Source organism: Bombus pascuorum, chromosome 14 (genome assembly GCF_905332965.1).
Source record: "Bombus pascuorum chromosome 14, iyBomPasc1.1, whole genome shotgun sequence".
Classification (NCBI taxonomy): domain Eukaryota; kingdom Metazoa; phylum Arthropoda; class Insecta; order Hymenoptera; family Apidae; genus Bombus; species Bombus pascuorum.
In genome coordinates, this window is record NC_083501.1 from 5,955,899 (window position 1) to 5,978,678 (window position 22,780).

General features: G+C 37.9%; 4 protein-coding genes across 15 annotated transcripts in view; 2 read left to right on the top strand and 2 right to left on the bottom strand.

The window, feature by feature from the left end:
- Positions 1-15,576, top strand: part of LOC132914037 (pleckstrin homology domain-containing family G member 5-like) — an 85,132-nt gene extending 69,556 nt beyond the window's left edge. For 5 of the 11 annotated variants that reach the window (XM_060972805.1, XM_060972806.1, XM_060972807.1 and 2 more), the window contains 15 exons: positions 2,312-2,415; positions 3,579-3,715; positions 8,083-8,162; positions 10,262-10,532; positions 10,978-11,123; positions 11,202-11,513; positions 11,614-11,763; positions 11,834-12,094; positions 12,196-12,447; positions 12,533-12,747; positions 12,824-13,012; positions 13,100-13,326; positions 13,685-13,911; positions 14,390-14,647; positions 14,746-15,576. In XM_060972805.1, coding sequence (XP_060828788.1) covers positions 2,312-2,415; positions 3,579-3,715; positions 8,083-8,162; positions 10,262-10,532; positions 10,978-11,123; positions 11,202-11,513; positions 11,614-11,763; positions 11,834-12,094; positions 12,196-12,447; positions 12,533-12,747; positions 12,824-13,012; positions 13,100-13,326; positions 13,685-13,911; positions 14,390-14,395 — 2,577 coding nt within the window. In that variant the 3' untranslated portion in view covers positions 14,396-14,647; positions 14,746-15,576. Of the gene's footprint in view, positions 1-2,311; positions 2,416-3,578; positions 3,716-8,082; positions 8,163-10,261; positions 10,533-10,977; positions 11,124-11,201; positions 11,514-11,613; positions 11,764-11,833; positions 12,095-12,195; positions 12,448-12,532; positions 12,748-12,823; positions 13,013-13,099; positions 13,327-13,684; positions 13,912-14,389; positions 14,648-14,745 lie in introns of those variants that run through there. The other 6 variants (XM_060972813.1, XM_060972818.1, XM_060972811.1 and 3 more) reach the window with 5 other exon arrangements.
- Positions 10,730-19,374, bottom strand: LOC132914040 (leucine-zipper-like transcriptional regulator 1). Of its 2 annotated transcripts, XM_060972821.1 has the most exons (10): positions 19,241-19,374; positions 18,497-18,805; positions 18,278-18,392; positions 18,043-18,209; positions 17,424-17,985; positions 16,891-17,341; positions 16,640-16,818; positions 16,277-16,561; positions 16,016-16,198; positions 10,730-10,881 (listed from the first exon to the last, which is right to left on the bottom strand). In XM_060972821.1, exons 1-9 carry the CDS (start codon positions 19,345-19,347, stop codon positions 16,079-16,081), a joined length of 2,295 nt encoding a protein of 764 aa, XP_060828804.1. In that variant the 5' UTR covers positions 19,348-19,374; the 3' UTR covers positions 10,730-10,881; positions 16,016-16,078. The 2 variants fall into 2 exon arrangements, with proteins under 2 accessions (XP_060828804.1, XP_060828805.1); XM_060972822.1 differs by lacking the exon at positions 18,497-18,805.
- Positions 19,375-20,071: 697 nt separating this feature from the next.
- LOC132914042 (uncharacterized) lies at positions 20,072-21,287 on the top strand. Its single transcript, XM_060972825.1, has 4 exons — positions 20,072-20,209; positions 20,319-20,505; positions 20,588-20,769; positions 20,840-21,287. The coding sequence occupies exons 1-4, from the start codon at positions 20,072-20,074 to the stop codon at positions 21,065-21,067; spliced, it is 735 nt and encodes a 244-aa protein (XP_060828808.1). The 3' UTR covers positions 21,068-21,287.
- A 206-nt stretch (positions 21,288-21,493) lies between these two features.
- Positions 21,494-22,541, bottom strand: LOC132914044 (nucleolar protein 16). The gene is made up of 3 exons (XM_060972827.1): positions 22,336-22,541; positions 21,931-22,258; positions 21,494-21,860 (listed from the first exon to the last, which is right to left on the bottom strand). Exons 1-3 carry the CDS (start codon positions 22,434-22,436, stop codon positions 21,726-21,728), a joined length of 564 nt encoding a protein of 187 aa, XP_060828810.1. The 5' UTR covers positions 22,437-22,541; the 3' UTR covers positions 21,494-21,725.
- Between the last annotated feature and the right edge of the window lie 239 nt (positions 22,542-22,780).

The window sequence follows — 22,780 nt, forward strand, 5'->3', positions numbered from 1 at the left end:
AGGCGGTATTCATATTTCGGTAAATGCATACGTTTCGTACATTGCAACCTAATATTGCGATATTTGATATATTTCATATCTTTAGCGTTGTGTTCGTGAAAATGTTCCTAACTGAGCCAGATTTTTCTCCTATATACGAATAGTTTCGACGGAGAGAAATATATGTGATTACAGTTTGATGGAATTCCTCGTTGAAAAATGCTCAAAAAATTTCAGAGAACTCGTGTAATTAGAGATTCGGTCGGAAATTGAAGAAAACTCGGTATAACTCGAAACGAGCACTGTTTCAAATGAATGTTTTTTACTTACACAAGCTTGCCGGCTGTTTTGCATCGTTTTCAGAACGAGCTACGCCAATAAAAACAATAGCGTCGTTTACAAATTGACTTTATGTGGGCTTGTCCTGTTTGTTCGACCACACGCGCGCTATTCTACTTGACCAGCCACTTGGGGCCCCATTCTACTTGTCGGCTCATATTTATTACATTCCACTGGAAGATGGGGATATTTCCAAGGCATGGCTGCCCACCCCCAGTACATTAATTAAACAGCCGAGAAACATTAAGATCGTTTAATGCAATCTAGACATGGAACAGTAACCAAAATCCAGCGACATCTGTTGTACGGTTGTTACGGTTGTGAGAAGAGAGAAGAGAGAAACGGATGGGACGAGAAATAATTGAGAGAGATGGAGAAATAAAAGATAACGAGAAGTGGAGAAGACGAAGAGAAAAGGAACGTGGAAGCGACAGTTCAGAGCAAGGAAATATAAAGAAGAAGAAAAGAAAAGAAAAAAGTGTCAGAGAAAGGATTGGAAAAATGGAGAGAAAAAAGAAGAGAAAAGAGGGTAAAGAAGCGTAGAGAAGAAAAAATAGGAAAGTCAAGGATGGAAGTTTCTGCTGATTCTAGAATTCAAACAGCTTATTATGCCCATCTGGCGTAAGATTTTTATATCCGATCTTAGATCTCCTTAGCTGTAACTCAATCGCATCTTTTAATCCTAAACGATCTGTACTTCGTTTAAATTTATTATTAATAAATCTTCAACTATTAAACTTGTTAGTTTAAAATTAACTAGTAAGAGCAACTGATAGGGAGCGATTAATTTGTAAAATATATGCACGATTCTTCTCTGCAAATAGTTTTTCACCAGGACATTGCGAAAGATTTTACGAGCAAAGATCCATTCGTAACACGTCATTCGTGCAATACGAAATTCATAAAAGGCGGACGTATAAAAATTATACGCCATGAAGAATAAACGGCGTACATGTGTTACGAAAGGTCCGGCGTCTTTGAAAGTAGTGGAGAACTATCGTACGAACGTACACTGGTAAAACCATCCGAGGCATGATACGAAACTCGACGAGGGAAAAGAAAAGAAAGACAGAATGTATCGGTTAAACGGCAATGGGAAAAATACGGGCGGCAATAAAACGGGCGATTGTAAAACTAAGTGACAGGGAAAAGGTCGTGGCAAATGAGCGCGACTCATTTCCCATGTACAAGCCAACGGGTTCATAAATGAAAGCCTTTTCGTATTTTATTGCCTGTCATCGTCAGCCAACATAGAGAGGCTTTCCAGTTCGGATGGGCACTCAGCGTTTTCGCTAGGCATACATTACCACCCATGAGTAATTCGACACTTTCAAGATCAGTGCAATTCGATCAAAGGGTTAGAATTTTCATTACATTATCACTGCCGCGATGGAAGAACCTTTCTCTATGGAAATTGAGAAAGTGACAGAAGCTGCAGTTGATTGTTTTAGCTTCTGAAAGGCTCGTGTTTGCAATAATTTGTAAGCCTAAATATCAATGGACGATAAAGTTCGTTGCTTATCAGTCGTTTGTCAATGTCACTAAAAATACCACATTTTCCGAACGTCGAGCTCCGTGTGTCATACATCGAACTGCGAACACCCTTTCGCTATGCATTAGCTGAAAATTAATCTACGCTAAAATTCCGCGCGCCGACACGGCGAATTTCCGAGGTGAAACTCCGTAATAAATCGAAAGTCTACCCTTTCATACAAGGTATGCAAATTTTCGAAACATTCGGCTGAAGAAGCAATCACGAGCTTACATAGGTCAAAGAGTTTCCCAAGTTCTTTGGAGTGTTGCCGCCAAATTTGCCACCAAGCTCTGCAGTATTCTCGAGCTTCGCTTCGAATCGCGCACTGTAATCCAAAGTTGGACACTCGATGCCGAACTCTCGGTTCAACAGTCGGGCGCTAGTGCCAACGTCGTTATAACGTCAAGTTTGCCCAAATAATTGCACCAACCTGTCAAAACTTGGAAATCAATTTTTCAGGTATCCAGCAGCGAGTTCTTCAGCGTTAGCTTCGAGCTGTCCGATGATTCGAGCGGCCTAGACCGAGACGAACTTCTGCCAGCTGTGAAAGGCACATACTTGGCGTAAGTTCCTTGCATTTATCAAACCTCGATAATTTGTTAAACTATTCGTACAATATCCTCCGTGATATTCTATTAATATTCTTTACAGTATCAATATACAACATTATGAAACGCTTTGAAATTTCATTAGCGCGATTCGAGACTCGACTATCGTAATTATATTGGAAAAGTTTACAAGCAATATGAAAATATATATAGAAATTACAAGCTATTTAGTACGAGTATGTGTACACAGAGATGTCGAGCATACCGTAACAGGCAATTATTTATATTGATTTTAATTGACCTGAATATTCAGAGGCACCATATTTCGTATTTATTATGTGTTTAAAACGCATGTTTATGGTGTATACTAATTTCTTACTAGATATATACGTCGCCAATGAATATCTTGTAATTTCTATATACGTTTTCAGATGGATTTCAAATTTGATCGACATAATGATGACGGTCGTGTCTCGTTGTAGTACTAACGAAATCTCAACGTGTTTTATATAACACGTACGATATAGACATTAAGTAGTTTTCTATGGTAAGCCAGCCACTACACATTTTTTATATTTTTCATGGAAAATTTATTCTTAAATCTACTCTGTGTAATTTCCAAATTTACTTCGAATCGCCGCGGCCTACTTTTGCTCTGTCGACGAGCGGTCGAGTAATTATCGCATCAAAGAGAAGAATGGAGAGGCGATGAAAGTACCACGAGCGTATAACGAACAAATGAAACATCGACTAATTTACGTAGTCGTAAATGGCGACTAGTAGCGATAATTCGAGAGAAATTCAGAAGGAAATGAAAGCCACATGTATTTAGCAGATATCTCGAGACGAGGCCACGCCCGAGCGAGCCCTTTGAAGAGTCAGCTCGTGGCATTGCTTAATAATCGCCGTTAAATACGTAATAGCGCTGTAATCTCTTGTGGAGCTTCCAATATAATCTTATGAAAGTTGCTTGCCCTTTATGGACGCGTTATAGCGCGATGTATCGCGAACGATCCAAACACGCTACTTACTTTTGCACCAGGGATTTGTCGAGAGGCCATTACGCGGAGGCGTGGTGGCTCATTGTTGTTGTTCTACTTGCTTTCGAGCAGAACGTTCGATCGTTCGCTGTGTAAAATGGGATTATGGAACGAAGCTATATGAAACGTTTATTACAGGGATGTGCTGAACGCTGCATGCGAGAGACGCGGAATCGACGTGTCGCGGGTCGAGGTCCTCGATGGCTTCTCGCAGCCATTACCGATTCTCACCACGGATACTTCCAGTCTTGGAGGGAAACACTTGCGGATAATAGGTAAATATGTGAACGACCGCAGACAGATGTTTTTTCGTTAAACGAACCGTTCAGAAGGAGGCCACATTGATCGACCCCATAAATTGAAAGCTACAGAAAGACGATGACCTTACAAATACTGTCTTTTGAATTTACCTTGGAATTTACTGCTATTTATGAAATGTTCTTGCGATGGACCAACTTATGGAAGTAACTTATTTGTTCCTTGGCGATTGAATATTGATCATGTACTTAGGCAATAAAATTAAGAAACTAATGAAAAATGGATCGTTGATCAGTTTGGTTCCTGAGACAAACTAGCCATCGCATAAAATTCAGATGGAAAATATCTTTTGAAAATAAAATGGAAACCAGCCAAATCGAGCGAACCGAACACTTTATAGGATACATATTACCTAATGCAAAATTTCAACGATAAAGTTCCATTTAGTTTCACTAATCTTCTTAAGAGTAATAAGTATTAATTTTAAATACCTCGCACACTCGACGTTCAGTGAAATCGCCACATAACACTCCCCTCTCTTACCAACGATGTAACATAAACATTCGCTTCGGTTCTCTATCGCTGGCCGTCCACGCGACCTCTCACTCGCCGAAAATTTCGCAACCGATATCCCGGAAATGCAGATAACGCTATATTTATTATACTCGAAACAGAGCGGAGCTATTAAAAGAAACATCGAACGAAGGGACGAAAGTTGCTCGTTATCGCGAAAGTTCGCTCGTTAGCCCGAGAAACAGTTGCTTTCTCGGATGCGATCGGCGTTGGGCCGCAACCTTCGCGAGTTAAAGGTAACGAGGAGTGGCCGTACGAATCGCGTAATAATTCATGCAGAACTGTTAGCAGATAGGATCGTGACAGTGTGCACGAGATTGAAACCGGTTCTAATTGATGTACGACCGTGCACGCGACGAATCTTTGCCGCGAAATTGATAAGTTAAACGGTCCGAATGAACCTGACCGTCCAGTCATCGATATAAACACGCGATCGTAATTGCGTCATCTCCGTTACGAGTGTGGAGTTTGCTGGTTCGTGTACAGCCGCGTGATCAACGTGACGGGAAAAGGAAATTGAACTCGATACTGGGGGCGAAAGGGATAAAGCGTGTCCGTGAGATGTTCCATCTTTTCATCGATAAAAAAGGGCCATAAAAAGGTATATACGCATGGGCGATAGTGGTGGAGCGTGTACACGAGTGATAAAGCTGCACAGCTGACGATAAACAGATCGTTTCGGGGAAAAACTTTGATCGAACCTCGGATACGTTCTGTCTGAGAATAATCGAATCATTCTACTTAGAACTCGGAATAAAACTGTTTGAAATATTCCTGAAAATATTCGAACTTATATAGAAACATTTCTTGATATTGTTCGCGTTATACGTAGTTCGAAGTTTTGTTGCATCGTTGTAACGAGACTTGGCTGCCACGGTTGTGTTGGTAAAGCTTGAAAAAATTTCGAAGTGTATGTAAAAATTAGAGGATATTTGCTGCAAGCACAGATCTGATACAAATTACCAGAGTATTTGAATCAATTATTTATCGCATTAATAAATCTCAACCATTTCACGAAACAATCTTTGGCAATTATACGTTTCAGGTAACTATTTATGGAAATACATTTGCAATAAATATTCTGCAATACATTTTCAAATTTATTCGATATTTTACCATTATAATCTCGATGATCGTCTCTCGTTGCAGCGTTAATGAAATTTTACGAAGTAACACAAAATAACATCTTCATGAAAGTCTTCCGTAGTAAATGTTGAGATACTTTCGTCAGCAACTGTACATCGAATTTTATTTGTCCGAATGTATTTCGGTATCATTAACGGTAATCCTTGTTGATAGGTTTCGCGTGGTTAACGAAACGAAAGGCCGCAAAACTTTGCGAATCAAATATTTGCCAAAACTGCGTATATTTGTATTTTTGCTCGACGACGAAAAACGCAACGCTCTAAAGGAAAGAAAAACTGGCAGAAAATTTAAACAAACTTGTAAATCCCACAGATAAAAACTAAAAGCGTTTACCTTTGCAATTCGGCCACTTTAATCGACATTTCTGTTTCCAGTTGCGCGATTATAAAAGAGGATGTCGCACGTGAAGAGGGGAGGGTGAGAATGTTCGAATCGTTGACAGGAATTATTTATATCGAGCTTTTTCCACCCTTCCGACGCGTGCAATCGATTTCGAAAATGCCCTCGATTTTTATCACCGCTCCGGATAAAACACGGTGTTCCACCAGCGACATATAGAATAACGATTAAACAAAAAAAGGAAAGAAGGAAAACTCGATGGTAGATTCCTATGGGCGCGTATCACGCGACGAATCATGGATTAAAGTCCTGAAAGCTATAAATAGTATCGTGAAAGGGTATACAAGGCTATAATTCGCGTTCATTAATTTGACCGATACCCTTGAAGGCGCATATATTAAAAGGAATTCGCAAGAACGCGAAGCCACTCGACGGACTTCACCTCCTTTTCAAAACACGAACGAGTTCCAACTTGTAATTCATTCCAACGCGGATAAAAGATGCGGAAAGATTTTTTGATGATACGGAAAATGTAGCTGTAACTTCCGAAAATCAAGATTTACATGATACACATACAATCTGGCGATGTTCCTGTTTAACTCCTACAGAGTCGATCTAATAAAGAATTTAAGAAAGCACGTACTACCTCGACCGTTAAACACAAGAACTTTACTTTATGTAGCTGATACTGCAGCGTGTTCTCGCGTATTCGGTTTTCTTGAAATATGTAATTTCTAAACTTGAGATTTCTGCGAATTTCGTTTAAAGTTTCGTGTAACTTCAGAAATATTATTATAAATTTATAATATAAAAAGCTGAAAAGTAGAAGCTAACGTACAGCTATGTAACACTATACGAGCAGTTCCTTTGCAGCTTAATAAAGAAAAAATCTTCAACTTATTTACTTCTACTCGAAGGGATGATATTAAATACGAAGAAGATGAACGGATACCTGGTTACGAAGCAATAATGCACGTTTAACTTGATTAATTGTGACCGCTAGCTATAATGGGAGCTACGCATAACGCTACCCATAACCTAATCCCTTGCAACGATACAGTCATCGTTGGGGAAATTCAATGGAAATTTCTATCGCGATCCGTGGTATCGTATTAACGTTGTTCAACATGGTTTAATTCAATTGGAGAAAATACCCGAAGTATTTCATTCTATGCTATTCTAAGAGTGGAGTAGAGCTGGGAAAAAGGTAGAAACATAAAATGAACTCGTAACCTGGGAGGAAAGTTGGAGGAAACACGGTTGGAATGACTTTACGCTGAAGGTTGTTCGAAGGAAGAAAACCTCAAAATCGTTATTTTCCTTGTAGTTCCTGGCGTTTTGAAGAAACGCGGATGGACGGCTCGCGTAGCAACGCTATAACGTTACGGCTCTTAGCGAAAACCGCCGGTGAAATACCTTGTTAAAATCAAATTCTGTTCTCGGACGATCCTCGTCCAACCATATTTCCACTTTTCATCGGAGCAACTGCGTAGTTCTAGATAAGCAGCTTTTTAAGCATTATTTCTAACGAAAGTCTTTCGTTTCGTTATCTAAAATGTACGAAAAGGGAAGAACTTGAAAGTTTCTTTTATCGTCTGGTCTGTAACGATAGGTATCGACGATATTTTTAGAATTCCACGTGTGACAAATTTAGGGGCTGGAACGGCGCGTCCTTGAGCTTTTAGAGCCCCCGAAAGAAACGTCGCGTGGCTGACGCAAACGGTTTTAATGCGTAAACAAACGTTCACGCAATTATTTACTGGCTTTCGATGAATATCAGGCTTAATAGTTACTCTTCTGCGCGTTACGTCGAAACATTCCCTGCCTCACGCACAAATACACGCTAACGAGAGGGGGAAAAAACGCACGATCAGATACAGTCGAACGCTTAAACGCGAGTGGAAACGTCCGTCACTGGTCAGACCGCCATGCGAGATTGTCACGAACATCGATAACATGCTGTCTGTTTCAACTAAAATAAACTTTGTCGTCATAAAATGTAATTCCTGGAATTCCAGGCGTATTTATCAATCAAGGATATCGATCTTAACATTCACTGCTACGTGTACACGCTTTTTGTCAGCAACTTTTCTATCGTTAAATCGGCTTAAAAAAATCTCTTCGAATGGTTCACAGCTACATGGATAAAGTTCCGAGAGTAATCGTCGTTTCCTTCGATCTTTCTTTTCTCCCCTCGTCGAATCGATCGAGATGCAAGTAAATGCCAAATGGCTGTAGAAAGAATCTGACTACGATGTTGTATATCTCACGGAGAACTTTAGTTTTCGAAGTGCATTCAAACACGATTGTTCGTTTTCTGTTCCAGTTAAGGACAACGACAAATCGAACTCGAGGTCATCGAGCCAGAGGAGCAACCAGAGCGTCTCCCTGAGAAAAACAAGCGGGGTAAGATTGCCCTCGTAACATCCGAAAGAAATACCATTTAATTCCTTTAATGGAACCTTGAACGCCTCCTGCATCCCAATAGCGGCTGAAGAGTCGATCGCTGAGAACAACCTTTTGCTCTCTCCTCACTTTGCGTTCTCATTCCTCCCGAGCCACCCTTCTGATCGTTCGACGCCCACCTCCGCTCCTTCCTTTTCGATCGGCTCAGATTTTTTTAATTAGCGCGGATGCCCTCAAACGAATCGTTTGTCAGGTGTTCGGATCTGTAATTTCCCCAGAAGCACATTTTCCAAGGTGTTTAATATTGGCTCGAAGCCGATGCCTCATTGTGCGCCGGGGCAAAAGCTGACACACATTGCCGTACTTTCTCCTAATCTTCGATCGACCATATAGCCACCGACTACGTGGCTTTAATAATCGCGGACAATACGATGACATCGGGGGATTTCTTGAACCTTGACCCGCTGAGCAGAAGACAAATTACGAAACGAACCCGAACGTCACGAACAATGTCCGTAAAGGTCGACGATTGATACTGATTCTCTTATTACACTGGCATCCCAGATTCTAATGAGTCCACGTAGCTGGAACGCGATTCCCTCGTCAATTTTCGGTACAGTGACATCGTGTGTTCTCTGTTTGTCTATCGTGTTACCATGGTTGTTAGCAAACTGGAAATAGACACCCAACAATGGTTGATTGTCCCTTACATTGCTCGGTCTGGCCATTAAATCGTCGATGTTTATGTATTTGTAGAAATTTGTGAAATGCAAAAATATGTATTATCGTCAAATGATAAATTCGTTCGTCTTTCGTCACTGTATACCGTATACGTTTCAAAGTATATTATAAAAACTATTGAAAAAAATGTAAAGATACATGGATCCGAGTTTCTTGATTTGAAAGATACAAATTTATAGAGAGATGGGATAAATGAACTTATTAGTCAATCTGTTAAGGTTATTTGATGTAGCTGGATACAAAGAAACGTGTGGATAAATTGTAAGGTATTGTAAGTATATATATATTGTGAATATTAAAGTACTAAGTGTGGAATACAATGTGAGCTGGTCCAGATCCGCACGCTAGCAATGTTACCCTTTTTTTTTTTTTTTTTTTTTTCGTGGAGGAAACCTTCATAGGCGCTCCGCGCCTTTCGGGGTGAGGGCGCCGGGTAGTGACAGATTCGTACCGGCTAAAACCTCCACGGTGGCCGTACTTGGCTCATGGCGGAAGGAGCCCTAGAACCATTCATAAGCATGACATCACGAGCCTCCTCTGCGCCGAGTTCACCTCGAGTTATACGAATCTATCTAAAGATGCGATGCGCGGTCACCGCCATCCCCGACAGGGCGCCGTGCAAGACCGCACCAGGTGATTTGACGGCACCGAGGTGCCGAACCGGCCGGCGCCTAAGCAATGTTACCCTGAGACTAAAAGAACCCTGAAGCCAACGTCGCACATGTACCGCTTATGGTCTGTCCTCGACGCATTCTTTTGTCTATGCGCTGTCGATGGCTTCAGTGCTTGAGAAAACTGAGGACCAGATGTAGAGTTTTCTTAGAAGTGGCGATCACTTCAACACAATCTAATACGTAAAATATCCAAAGTATAATAATTATTGATTAATTAATCTGCTTTGATTCTATTTCTTTGCTTGTGTTCACAAAGATAGAAATTTCTATAAACAGCTGCAGTCTAGTGATCAGAACCAATTCATCCCATCGCGTTAACATAATTCGAACGGCTCTCTGTCCTCGCAATGCGTCTTTATTACTTCAACTTTATTATCGTTGTACAAAGCGATTGTTGTAATTTCGCCGCTTAGCCAGAGATCATATCTGTGTTTCCCATACAACAGATGTTCTTGCAATATTAGAAACTAGGCGAGGAAAACCGCACGTATCTCGAAGGTTCACTCCAAATTGGAGAGTAACTTGGGTGTCTGACCATTGCTAGCGACAACTACTTTCTTCGACCGCGAGTTCGTTAAGTCATTGGACACCTTCGAACAGCTTCGAATTACGGTTTCATGCGATATTCTTAATACTATTCTTGTCGTACTGTTAAAGACAAATTATTGGACGTCTGTTTCGTAGAGTTGTCGGTGTCGCAGCGGTCGTTTCTTCAGCGTCTCGACGGAAGACTCGAGCGTCGACTCCGAGATCAGTAGCAACACCACGCTTACGTCTGGTCGGAGCTCCGCTGGGGCTGCGGGGCCCAAGACCAGCAAACAGCGATGGAGTGGCTTCTTCACCAATACCAAAGGCACGAAACTCGATCTACTCACCGCTCAGCTGGACGATTATAACAAACATGGCGTGCCGAAACTTTCTGAACTTTCTCACGAACTCAACTTTAACGAAGATGGTGAGAAATTTCTTCGTTAATATATCGGATTAGAACTAGATATATTCGTGGATCGTTACGATTAAAGTAACACGATACGACGAATAGGAAAGGAAAGGGGTAACATCAACACGTTCTGTATAACAAACTTATATTTATACCCAATAAATTATCTTTCACTGCGAAACATTCAATATACATATTTATATCACTAGTTGACGATTCTTCTTTTATACAGTATAAACGGTGTGTACAGTCCAGTAAAAATACTTTACAGTCACGTTGGATAAGCTCATGTGCCGTTCGTGAACGTACAATTTCGATTTTGTGCGGGCGTTGTCATCGGTTCGTAGTCTTGAAATGTTCCAGACTGAAAAGATACACAATAGACACGACATAGTTTAAATAACGAATATGCATTAGAAATTACATTAACACTAAACATTGGAAATGAATTTTGTCGCAGTCTTGTACAATTTAGAACACGACTGGCGAGATATCGTTCAAAACTCGGATCAACTATCGGAGAAGCAACAGCAACAACAAACTGCTTTATGGGAGCTAGCTCAAACGGAGGTAGCTTACATAAAGACTCTAAAGGTTGTGACAGACGTAAGTATTCTAATAAAATATTTCTACACGAACTCTGTATAAAGATATCAAATCTTTATTGTTTCAATCAATTTATAGCTCTTTATGGCGTGCCTCTGTAGCCTGCAGACCTCGAATATCCTGAACGAGGTCGACAGGACAAAGCTCTTCAGCAACATCCCTGAGATCTACGCAGCGAATCGCTACTTCTGGACTGAGTATGTTCTAGTGATGGTAAATACATCGAGGACCACTGGACAACCGCTCGATCCTGGCCACCTTCTGCAAGGTTTCGAAACATTCGAGCAAACGTTCGCACCTTACACCAGATACTGCGCGGAGCAGAGCAAATGTCAACAATACTGCAGAGACCGTTTGAATGATAATCAGCTATTCACGGTCTATCTCGTGGTAAGAGTCTTAGAAACTCATTGTTGAAAGAAGACAGTTTGGAGAAGTATAATAAGAGAATATTTTATTTTCTGATTTATTTTATTTCTGTGTTTATTAGTGGTGTGAAACTCAAAAGGACTGCAATCGGCTGAAACTGCTTGACATACTGGTGAAACCTATGCAGAGGCTGACGAAATACTCTCTCCTTTTGAAAGCTGTGCACAAGAACACGGAGAACGAGGAACAACGAGCAGAATTGACGCATATGGTAAGAGAAATATCACAGTACTTCCTTAATATTGTTATATCATTGCTACAAATAATTTTAAATGTTACAGATCAAATCTGTAGACGACTTCGTGGCATCAGTGAACGCAGCCTTGAAGAGGAACGAGGAAACAGCGCGGTTAGCCAGTGCAGCGTCTCGAATAGAGAATTATGACGTGGTCGAATCTAGAGACGAAGAATTAGAGAAACTAATTAAAATTCACAGCACTTTTGACATTACCACTGTTCCAATGCCGGGTTGTCCGAAAGACAGCCTGAGAGTACTTCTTCGCGAAGGAGACCTGAAGTTGAGAGATGCCGCTAGTAGTAAGGTAAATGATTGATCATACAAATTCCAAAACTGTAAAAAATATTAAGATTGAATAATAATTGGAATCTTTGCACTTTGTCTTTTTTTTTTTTTTTTTTTTAGATGGAAGTACATGTGCTGTTACTAACAGACATGCTATTGATCTGCAAACCGTCGACTAAGAAAACCTCGTCCAGTGGGCTGACTGGCACCGTCGGGGGCGGTTTGAAGATTATAAGACAACCGTACGTCATCGATCGCATCCGAATACACGAGCTGAAGGAACCAAGTAGCTTAGGCTTGGTTTATCTGAACGAGTATGGGGCGGCATCAGCTGCTCTGGTTCTCAGCGCCGGAGAATCAAAATTAGCCAAGGTATGCTTCCTCAGCCACGACATTCGAACATTGAAACTTTCTTCGCAAAATTGTAACTGAGAATTATACGTGTCCTACTTTTTAGTCCTGGATGGAATCCATAAGAAAAGCTCAGCAGCAATTCGCGCTAATGAAAGTGCCACCACTTGGCAACACGATGAATTTGGGCACAGTCAGTAGACAACCGAGCACCTTCCTTGGTGACGTTGAATTCGAGCCAGAAGAATGCGAGGGTATACCGAAAACGCCTCGAGGAAGTAGCAGAGCATCGAGAGTGAGCAGCCTTGCCCACAGTCACAGGTACAAGTTCTAGCCTGATTAACAGATTCGGGTGAAGTAATAGGTCGGGATATAAAAGCTCTGCGAGCCCTAATAGTCATGAAACACCTTCCAGTGGAAGCATAGAGATGGAAGGCGTTTCACCGGGAAGTAGCAGCTTCCTGCCTAGCTACAATGCGAGTAGAAATGTCAGCGTGGAAACAAGTGAGCCACCGCGAGCCTCGAGCGTATCGTCGGAAGAAGGAGGTGAAAGTTCTGGGCACAACCACAGACCTTTACAAATGAGGTGAATATACCAAGAACGACACAGAATGTTCACAAATAACACAAGTGTCTTAAATGCAATTTGACCAATGTTTGACCGTTATTTTAGTCTTAACAAATTTGATAATAGACGATATCCGCTGAGTAAGTCGCCGACGCCTAACACGTTGAGTGTCCAAGTGCCAGCGTACTCTAGCTTGGGCCAATCGCTGCCAAATTTGACCCTAGCCACTTCGCCACAAACTTCGACCGTGTCTCCGACACCGCCAAACTCGCTTCTTATTGTACCCCAAATAACAAAGAGCAAGGACACTTTGCTTTCACCAGGGCACCGAGGTAGCAATTACCCACGCGGGAGTATATCTTTTTCCTCCCTTCTTACCCCTTAGATATCTGCTGTGACCAGAAAACCACCAGCGAACGTAGCACTGTGCATGCTTGACAGAAACTTAGAATAGGAGAATATAGAACATTTAAAATTGAGGGATCAAACAATGTCGGTCTAATTTATTTCTTCCTACTGCACTGATCCAATTCTTAGAAATAATTCGTCCTGTTCCTCTTTAAGGCTTCTCCCAATCCTACTGTCATGAAATAATCACGAATGATGAAATTTCCATTGCTTGACATTAGCACGATAAAAAAATAAAATAAACCGAATAAGTTAGGGTGTTAATTGGAAAAATACTATTAGGTATCTCGTATCCACCACCATCGCCCCCGAGAGGGGCGCTTAGAAGAGCGTTCGCGATACCTCAATCACGAAACCCACCTCTCGTTAAAACGAGACACATAAGCTCGTCTGTGACACAAACGGTTCAGCCTACGATGAATCTAGACACAGAAGCCATTGAGGAAAGACGAAGAAGACTGGAACCTTCGCAGAGGATGCCATCGACCAGCAGCATTGCGGAGGAAAAGGTTCATTGTTTCATCTAAAATTACGATCTCTTCTCCTTTGACATTAATTTGATAACAGTATTGGTATCTTTTAATATTCTTTTTTTCTTTTTTTTTTTTTTTACGTGTATGTATATTTTCAGAGAAAGAAGTTCGGTTGCGAGGCGTTTTATAAGTATAAAATGATTAAGTCAGCTTGTTCTTAGTAATGAAATCTCTTGAAACATTTTATACGTCTCCTGAATATTCAAACAGCACGAACTACACATATCAGCTAGTGCTTCGTTAATGACAAAACAGAGCTTCTTAAAAATCAATATAGAGACACCCACGACGTGCCTTTCTTCCTTTTCCTTTGATTTCATATAGAGCAGAAAAATATCCCAAATTTTCAACTTAAAAAGAAGATCATAGAACGTCCTGTATCATCTATCGATCTTGAATGACTTCCTTTACAAAATGAAGAGTTTGGAGATGCATATATCTTCTTTTTTTTTAGAAATGACTAGAACTGGGATACAGGAGTAACCTGCCGAAAAGATAAATTGCTACGGACCATCTGCATTTGATGAGGGTGTACGTGATATGTCGTGTTTAGAAACAAGATGTTCTTTTCTGTTATCTGTATGCAAGTGCTGCACACACTTTCATGCAGAACCAGAAAATGGTTCAAACAATTGAGAATGGATTCAACTTGAATAAGTGAACGTCTCGTACTCCCTGTGCCTATAATATGAACCGAGCAATTTTACAATCGGTGAGTGTAGCATGTTCTACTTCATACAGTTGATTTTGTAAAATAAGAAATGTAAAATATTTGATTCTACATTATATTATACATGTATGTTCTTCCAGATTGGGGCCATTCGAAATCAACGTGAAGTTTGTACCACGACCGTATCATTGTAACTGATTTGATTCTAGCTGTGTAACTTTTAGATCTCATTTTGTAATGAACTTGTCGTGGAGGTTTGAGACAAACATGTTTCAATATTACCCTAGTTCATTTAGAATTCTAAGCGACGAACAAAAAAATGGCCTACCTAGTGTAATTAATATTACAACTATTTATCGTGATTTAAGTTTAGATGACTATAATAGTTGGAGTAAGATGCCTTTAGAGCAACAATTTTAAACTAAACGAGTTCGAGTTTTGTGAGTTAATGATATAAAAAAAAAAAAAAAAAAAAAAAACAGGTACGAACATTTAGAAAGAAAGAGGCTACACACGTAGAGAAAAATCACACTTTACGTAGAGAAAACGAAAGAAGAAGAAAAAAGAATGAACAATTGCGTTACTCTCTCGTATAAGCTTCGATCGACACACGACTTATGAACGTGGACAGAATTACGAGAGGCACGAAACGAGAGGAGGTGACACGTTTACTTTAAGTACAAACTCTATTTCGCAATATTTTGTTCAAGAGACTGAACTGAAGTGTCGGGCTGTCGGCGAACGTTACCTAACTAGAGACAACAATATGTAGAGAGAAAACAAGAGCAATGATTTTATACGAGCTCCTTTACGTAAGATTTCTTTCAATCCTCTCCTTCCCAAAATTTGCGCAGCTTGTATTAAGCTTAAGGTGTTAAATTTACTATAAAAAAAAAAAAGAGTATTGATTGTGCGTGTATGTGCTATCATCATTCACGATCAAGGTCAAAATATAGTACATAATTTATTAACCACTTGTGTCGTCATTTAATACCCAATTAAAATCCTTATTGCTAAACCTAATACCAAATTCTTAAATTAATCCTTAAGGGTAATATTAACAAGTTGACACCTTAACGAAATATTTTCTTAGTTTTTCTTTTTATTAATAATTTCTTATATTCGTCGAATAAAGTAAATGTTACACTGGTAATTTTAAGCGATCCAACGAGTATTTTTTTTATTTATTTCTTTACAAGAGATTTCTAACAAATCATATTTTATATACAAATAAATTAAATACTTTAAACATCACAATATCTAATACCGACTTAGCTGTTTCGCATTTTGTTCATCTATTTACATACGCGCACGATGTTTCAGATTTTTCAGATACTCGTCTACCATGTACCCATAACCCAGGAGATAAAAGATGTTGAATGTTGTTAGAATGCTGTATTGCACACTTACTTGAAAGCTCGAGGGCGAAAGCAAGTCCCAACTACGAGGACAGCAGTGCGAGCTCGACATCCGTCAGCAATCATTCGCCATGTCCTGACATGTTCGTGCCTCGCTGCGTTCATCAGCCAATGCTTCTAAGATATCCAATAAAAGTTCACGACTTAATTGCCTTAACCTTGGTAGCCTTGCGACCTGTAACGAAATAAGATGGCATTTGCAATAAAAAAGACGTATTATTTTATAAAATAAATATAATATTGTAACATATACCTTCGTAAAGTGATGCACAATAAGATTCAATGCGTATTTCTTCATGTCAACAGCTTGCATCCTATCCGCAGCTTCCAAGATCTGTATGACGTTCTCAAAAGTGACATTCATCTCAAGATTCTGTTTGCAAAACGCTTGCAATCGATTATTTGTAAAACCATAAAAAACTGGCGCGGTAAATAAATATAAAGAATCTTCAGGCGGCATTGAAACGTCCGCGTAATAAATATACCTTAATAAGGAGTCGAATGACTCGGAAGATGGAATCATTTCACCGATTTGTATCTGTTGTAAAGACGTATGTTTTATTAAATTATATTTAATAACCATAAATAAACAAATGTATAAAAATCGACATCTTACGTTTACTATATTATTTTCAGGCATAAAAGAGCGGAACATCCCCTCAAAATAGGTACAACGTGCAGCGAGAATGGCCTTATGGGCTGGAATCGGCACGCCATGTAACATAAGCGTTATATCACAGAATTCTCTGCCCACACTTTTAAGAAATGCCTCCATGTCCTGTTCCAAAGTCGTCCCTGAAGTAGCAAATAAATTCAAGCAAAAAAAGATAAAATGATTATTTCATAAGAAATTTTGGAAAACCTTACCTGTACTAAGATCGTATTGCTTAGGAAATACGCTACTTTGAGGCATTTGTCTTTTTCTAATAATTTCTACCATCAAAGGTTGATCCAAGGTCTCAAATTTCTTGCTCATTACAATTTGATTGTAATTGATTTCTTTTACAATGAAACTCAAGCAAAACTCCTTTATAAAATATAATTTTAAGTGAGCGGCATTATGCAATGCTTCTAAAACGTTAGCGTGACTTATAGTGGCTTTCAAATATTGAACGCACAACTGCTCCAATCGTTTCATATTAAATTGCAGAGCTAAACGATAGACATCCATCATAAGAAGCACAATTCGATTGCTTAATGGGTCTTCGACACGACTACTCGACCCATCTTCGCTTCTTTTTGTTGGATCGATACGATCGGTATAAATATAGTTAAGAACCATCTCAAATGCCTCTGGGACAGCATCTTTCAGTCTTACCTATAACATAATAGTAATATAACACTTTGTTGGTTCCCAATAATGGATATCAAATCAATAATACTTTACTAAATTTACTTACTTCTAACAATGGCATATCTTTGATCGGTACATCTGCGGTTCCAAAAACTTCCTCTAAATGTTTATCTCGTTTCTCTCGAGCATGCCTAATACGCGTCCTAAGAAATTGTGAACGAGCCGCTACCATAGCTATGTGAGCAGGTATTTTGGTTTCTGTATCTCCTACTATAAATTCTACATCACAGAAAAGGCCCCCGTTTAACAACCTTCCGAAATCATCATGTAAAGTACATTTTGGATAAGACGAAAATTGGAATCGGTACGTTTCCCCAGATCGGACATTATTGTCGACTGTTCCACCGAAAATAAACATTGCTTCTCCAATTACCGCTGCTGCGTGAAACAGTCGACCAGAAGGAACCTGACTATCAGCAGATGGCAAAATAATATTCCATGTTTGCGTATCGAGATCATAGCAGTGAAGATCGTTGGGTAACGTAGAATCAGCTGCACCGCCAAACACGTAAAGATGTCTATCAAAACTAACCATGGTGTGACCATATCGTCGCGCTGGCGGAGGTGGTGCACCACGAAGTATATGCTCCGTTGAAATTCGCGTCCATCTAGGACATATTCCGTTGAATACAATATAACTTCGAAACACAGAGCTATAAACCTACCGCCTTTCTCGAAAGTGGAATTGAAAGAGACTATTTGTGATCTTAGCTCCACTCTGGCCACTGAATACAAACATGGATTCGCGTGCTACTGCAACAGGAAAGTTACAACATGTTGGTGGGCAGTCGCCAAACTGAAGAACCTCTTCCCACACTCTTGGTTCTCCAGGCTAAAAATAATAAAAATAAAATTAATAACTTGCCACTCTGTTTTAGATATAGTGTATTAATAACTTACTAATAATGATATTGTCCACATATCGTTTAATCTTGCATTACCATCATAACCAGCAAATATCCATAATTTATTATTATATACAGCAGCTCCATGTGCAGATCTAGCTACAGGAGTTCTAGAAAGAAATGCGAAATTTGTATTTCATATAAGTATACGATAGATAATCTGAAACAAAACATTAAAAAGTAGAAGTAAACTAAATAAGTAAGTGAAACATACCTCCCAATAAATTTCCATTCTGTCCATTGACCAGTTTGGAATCGATACTCAAATAGGTCATTCTTATTTGTGAGATTCGAATTGGAATGTATATCACCAGTGTAACCACCAAATACAAACATAGACGAGTCATGCACAACTGCAGAATGATGATATCTTGGAGCAGGAGGTACTCCTGTTGCAAATGCACGTCCCCAGGACTTTTCTTTTACATCAAATCTCAATAAATCATTCAACATTCTTTTACCATTATCACCACCAAAAACATAGATTGCATCTTTGTATGCTACAACAGTATGTTTGCTACGCCTGTGTATAATACAATATAGTGAACTTCTGAAGTAATGTATTTACAAAACTTTTTCTAATATGACATTTAATTAAAGAAAGTAAAGAAACAAAAACAAAACAAATTTAATTAATAATAAATTACATTTAACCACTATAGCAACTTAATTTATAGAAGAATTGTAATGGTAATAATTAAAAACTTTACAAATTATGTATTATCATTTATTTACAATATTCATTTAACAATTACAAATAAACTCCTTTAGACAAGGTTAGAAAGTAAATAAAGAAACTGGAAAATGCTGGATATAACTGAAACACTGATGCACAATTATTGGAATTGAAATGCTGTAACAAAATTGTTGGTTGCATATTGTAGAGAAGAAAAGCTTAAAATATAAAAATAGAAAATAACATATAATTCAAGAGGTAAACTAAATTAATTGAAATTACCTGGCACCAACGAATTCGTCACATTCTGGCATACGTTGCCAGCGATGAACAGTTTCAAAAGGACCAAAATCAAGAGTCAAACACTCTGCTGTCGCAACGTTATCCATTTTTTATTACCTCCAAAAAATAGAATCACTTTAAAATATTCATTTTTAACCTATATACTGACTTAACCATTCCACGTTCTTCATAACTTTACAACGCTCGTCAAACAAAAATAAATCTATAAACGTTCCCAGTCACGAAATTCAAGAGTATCGTATCAAAATATCTGAAATTTATCGTGTACTAGCTACAATCTAAGTAAATCATCCGCTAGTGACAGAACTGTCAAAAACGTGTGATTGGATTAATCGGTAAGATTACGACATACAATAGAACGCAGTTGAATTTACATATAATTGTTTATTTCACGCATAATTAATAAAAATAGTTTGTAACGATATCTGCTTTAAATTATACTTTATGACATGTACGATTATTGTTCACATGAGTGTGAAATGTAAAGTACAGAAATCATCACGGGAAAATTGGTTCTACTCCCAAACTTTTTTATCTTATCAGTAGTACCAAATTAATAAACGGGGAAAGAGTTGGCGCTTTTGAACGATTTTTATTGCGTACCGTTATAATTCACGCAAATACGAATAATATTATAAATGTGTGTTACAAATCTTACAATTACACGCATCTCCTTTGAACGATGTGAGATACATGTCATGCGGCGAAGTGATAACCCGTGAGACAACGTGCTAGCACGCGGAATCCAAACCGTGAAAGTCGGCTCTACTTTTCAATCTTTCACTCTAAACAAAACAATACTCAAAAATAATGATAGGAAATGTATTTCGAAACGGTCAAAAGATCTTTTGGATCAGCTGTACGTGTATCGGTACGTACATCGCATACCGATACTGGAAAAAGCGAGAACTTCTGGCAATAGACGAAGGTTTTGATGAGGTGTCTAAGGTTAGAGTTCCGTTTTTGTTTCAAATCAATTTAGAAATTTCATTTCGTTCATACTTTTACTCGTTGAGTTTAAACCTCGGTAACAATCTTCATTGCTTTACTTTTATAGATCGATGATACTCATGAAAAACGAGTGCTCCTATTAGGTTTAGACGGAGCTGGAAAAACATCGATTATTAACCAAATATGTGTTGCAAACGGCGATGAAACTTCTTACACTGTCCCTCCAAAACCAACAGAAGGTTCTACTGTATATAAAATAAAAAATGGGGTCCTATTTTACAATGTTTGGGATAGTATGTAAAACTCATTATTCTAGGTTTACGTACAATACGATCACATTATTAAATGTATAATTATTCAATGTTTTATTGCTAGTTGGAGGTTCAGATCCCACTAGAAAATATTGGACTGCTTTCTTACAAGACACAGATCTGTTACTATTTGTAGTAGATGCCTCTGATGTAAACAAATTATCTTCCGCAGCTTCTATTTTGAAACAGTTATTAAGTGATGCAAGAATGGATGATATACCAATTTTAGTAATTGCTAACAAGCAGGTAAATATTTTTGATTATACTTATTCAAAAAGTTTTCACTGTGTCTAACATGTCTACGTATGAATATTAGGATTGTCCTAATGCTTTGAAACCAGAGGAAGTTAAAAAAGCTTTAGATTTATTAAGTATTTCTCCACATAAACACAAAGTAGAAATAATTGGATGCCAAACAAGACCTCTTCCTGAAATGCCACCAGAAACAACTGAGTATACTTGGTATCATGCATCTATGGATTCTGTTAGGAAAAAAATATTCTATATGGCAAAAGATAGTGTATCTGCTCCTTTGTTCTGTTAGAAAATACTTTATACAAGAAAACAAGAAGAAATAGAAGGTTAAGAAAAAAAAAAAAGAAGGAAACAACAGTATGGCTAGTTCAGCATATCCTGTACAATTTTTCACTGAATTAAAGTGACTACAGTTTGTCCAGAATGAACCTTATTAAGAAAGAATAATTCGAGTTTTAAACGAAAGATATGAATAAATGTGCACAATTTATAAGGCTTTCTCAGTACAATATGTTTGCAATCATTTAATTTTACAATACTTTTTATACTGCTTTTTTCCAACATACATACATATATATTTATTTAATAAATTATTTATTTCCTTCATTAGATCACAACAAATGTTTTTCTTATGTTTTTTATATTTTAAATATATAAAATAGACACTACATTAATTTTTGTAATTGAAATACAAAATAAATGTTTAGAGACTGTATTTAGGAAGATAAATCTATTTTATTCATTCATAATGTATAGTATTACACATAATATATATATATGATATAAAAGAAATCAGTGGTTTTATACAATAAGTATTGTTTTGCCTTATCTGTTTTTGTACTTACCTAAATAAAATCATTAATTAATATATTCATTTTATACTGCAATACTTTATATACAAATTTGTATCAAAAATGGAATATATTTGTTCTTAACAGTATAAGAAATTAATTAATGTTATTTGTATTTTTGTTTTCAAGATATTTATTGTATTGTTCAGGGATGCCTTTGAATATTTTAATTTTAGCACGTATTTGCTTCCATGTGTATTGATAATAATTTTTCTTATCTAGTGCCATAGCCTAGATGATTCATTTAATAATAAGAAACAATTTGTCAATATGAAAAACATTGCTATAGAAAAGACATTACCTTGTACTCTTCTCCATACTTATCCATTAAGTAAGTAAGGAAATGCACCTGACTATTTGGTAGCATAAACTTCCTTTTTCTCGGTGCCTTTGCCTCTGCCTCGAGTTGTTGTGCCACGTGTACCTTTATAGGTGTCATTTCAACATCTTCCTCTTCAGTTTGTAATTTCTCATCAACGTTGTCATCTTTCTGTTTCAAAACTTTTTCAATTTGCTCTTTCTTTGAATTTGGTATCTTCAGAGCATCATTTGGTTCATATGCTAATCCCATTTGATTTAAATTAGTTCGCGTAGATTTTACTGCCTCCCATGATTCTTTTATTTGAGGACTGTGAAAAATAAAATTTTGTGTCATTACTTATGTATATCCATAATAAAACACGATGATAATTTTGGTTATATTTACCATGTTATTGTCGGTAACTTGGACAGTTTATTTCGCAATCGTTTACGATTTACATTCATACGATATTTCTTTCTGCGTTTTACCTTTCTAATTTTCGTCATTTTTCTGATCTTACACTATTACGTGTTCTTGAAAAATAATCAAATTTCTAATTCAAGTTCGCATTCTACATGCGTATACTTAGCAATGTGGATTCACCAGGTTGTACTCTTGATAATTGTCCCTAGTTTAATTGTCCCCAGTTTAATTGTCCCTAGGAAGAAATTTTTAGTGTAAAGTAGAGTAGTATGAGTAGTGGCGCGTTTAATTCGAAAGGAATCGGAAATATTTCACTGATGAAGCCTATTAAAATATGATATAACAATATATACAATGCTTTTTGTATTAAAACATAATAAATAGAACTTAAACATGAAAGCCATTCCTTCTATTTAAAAGAATTATG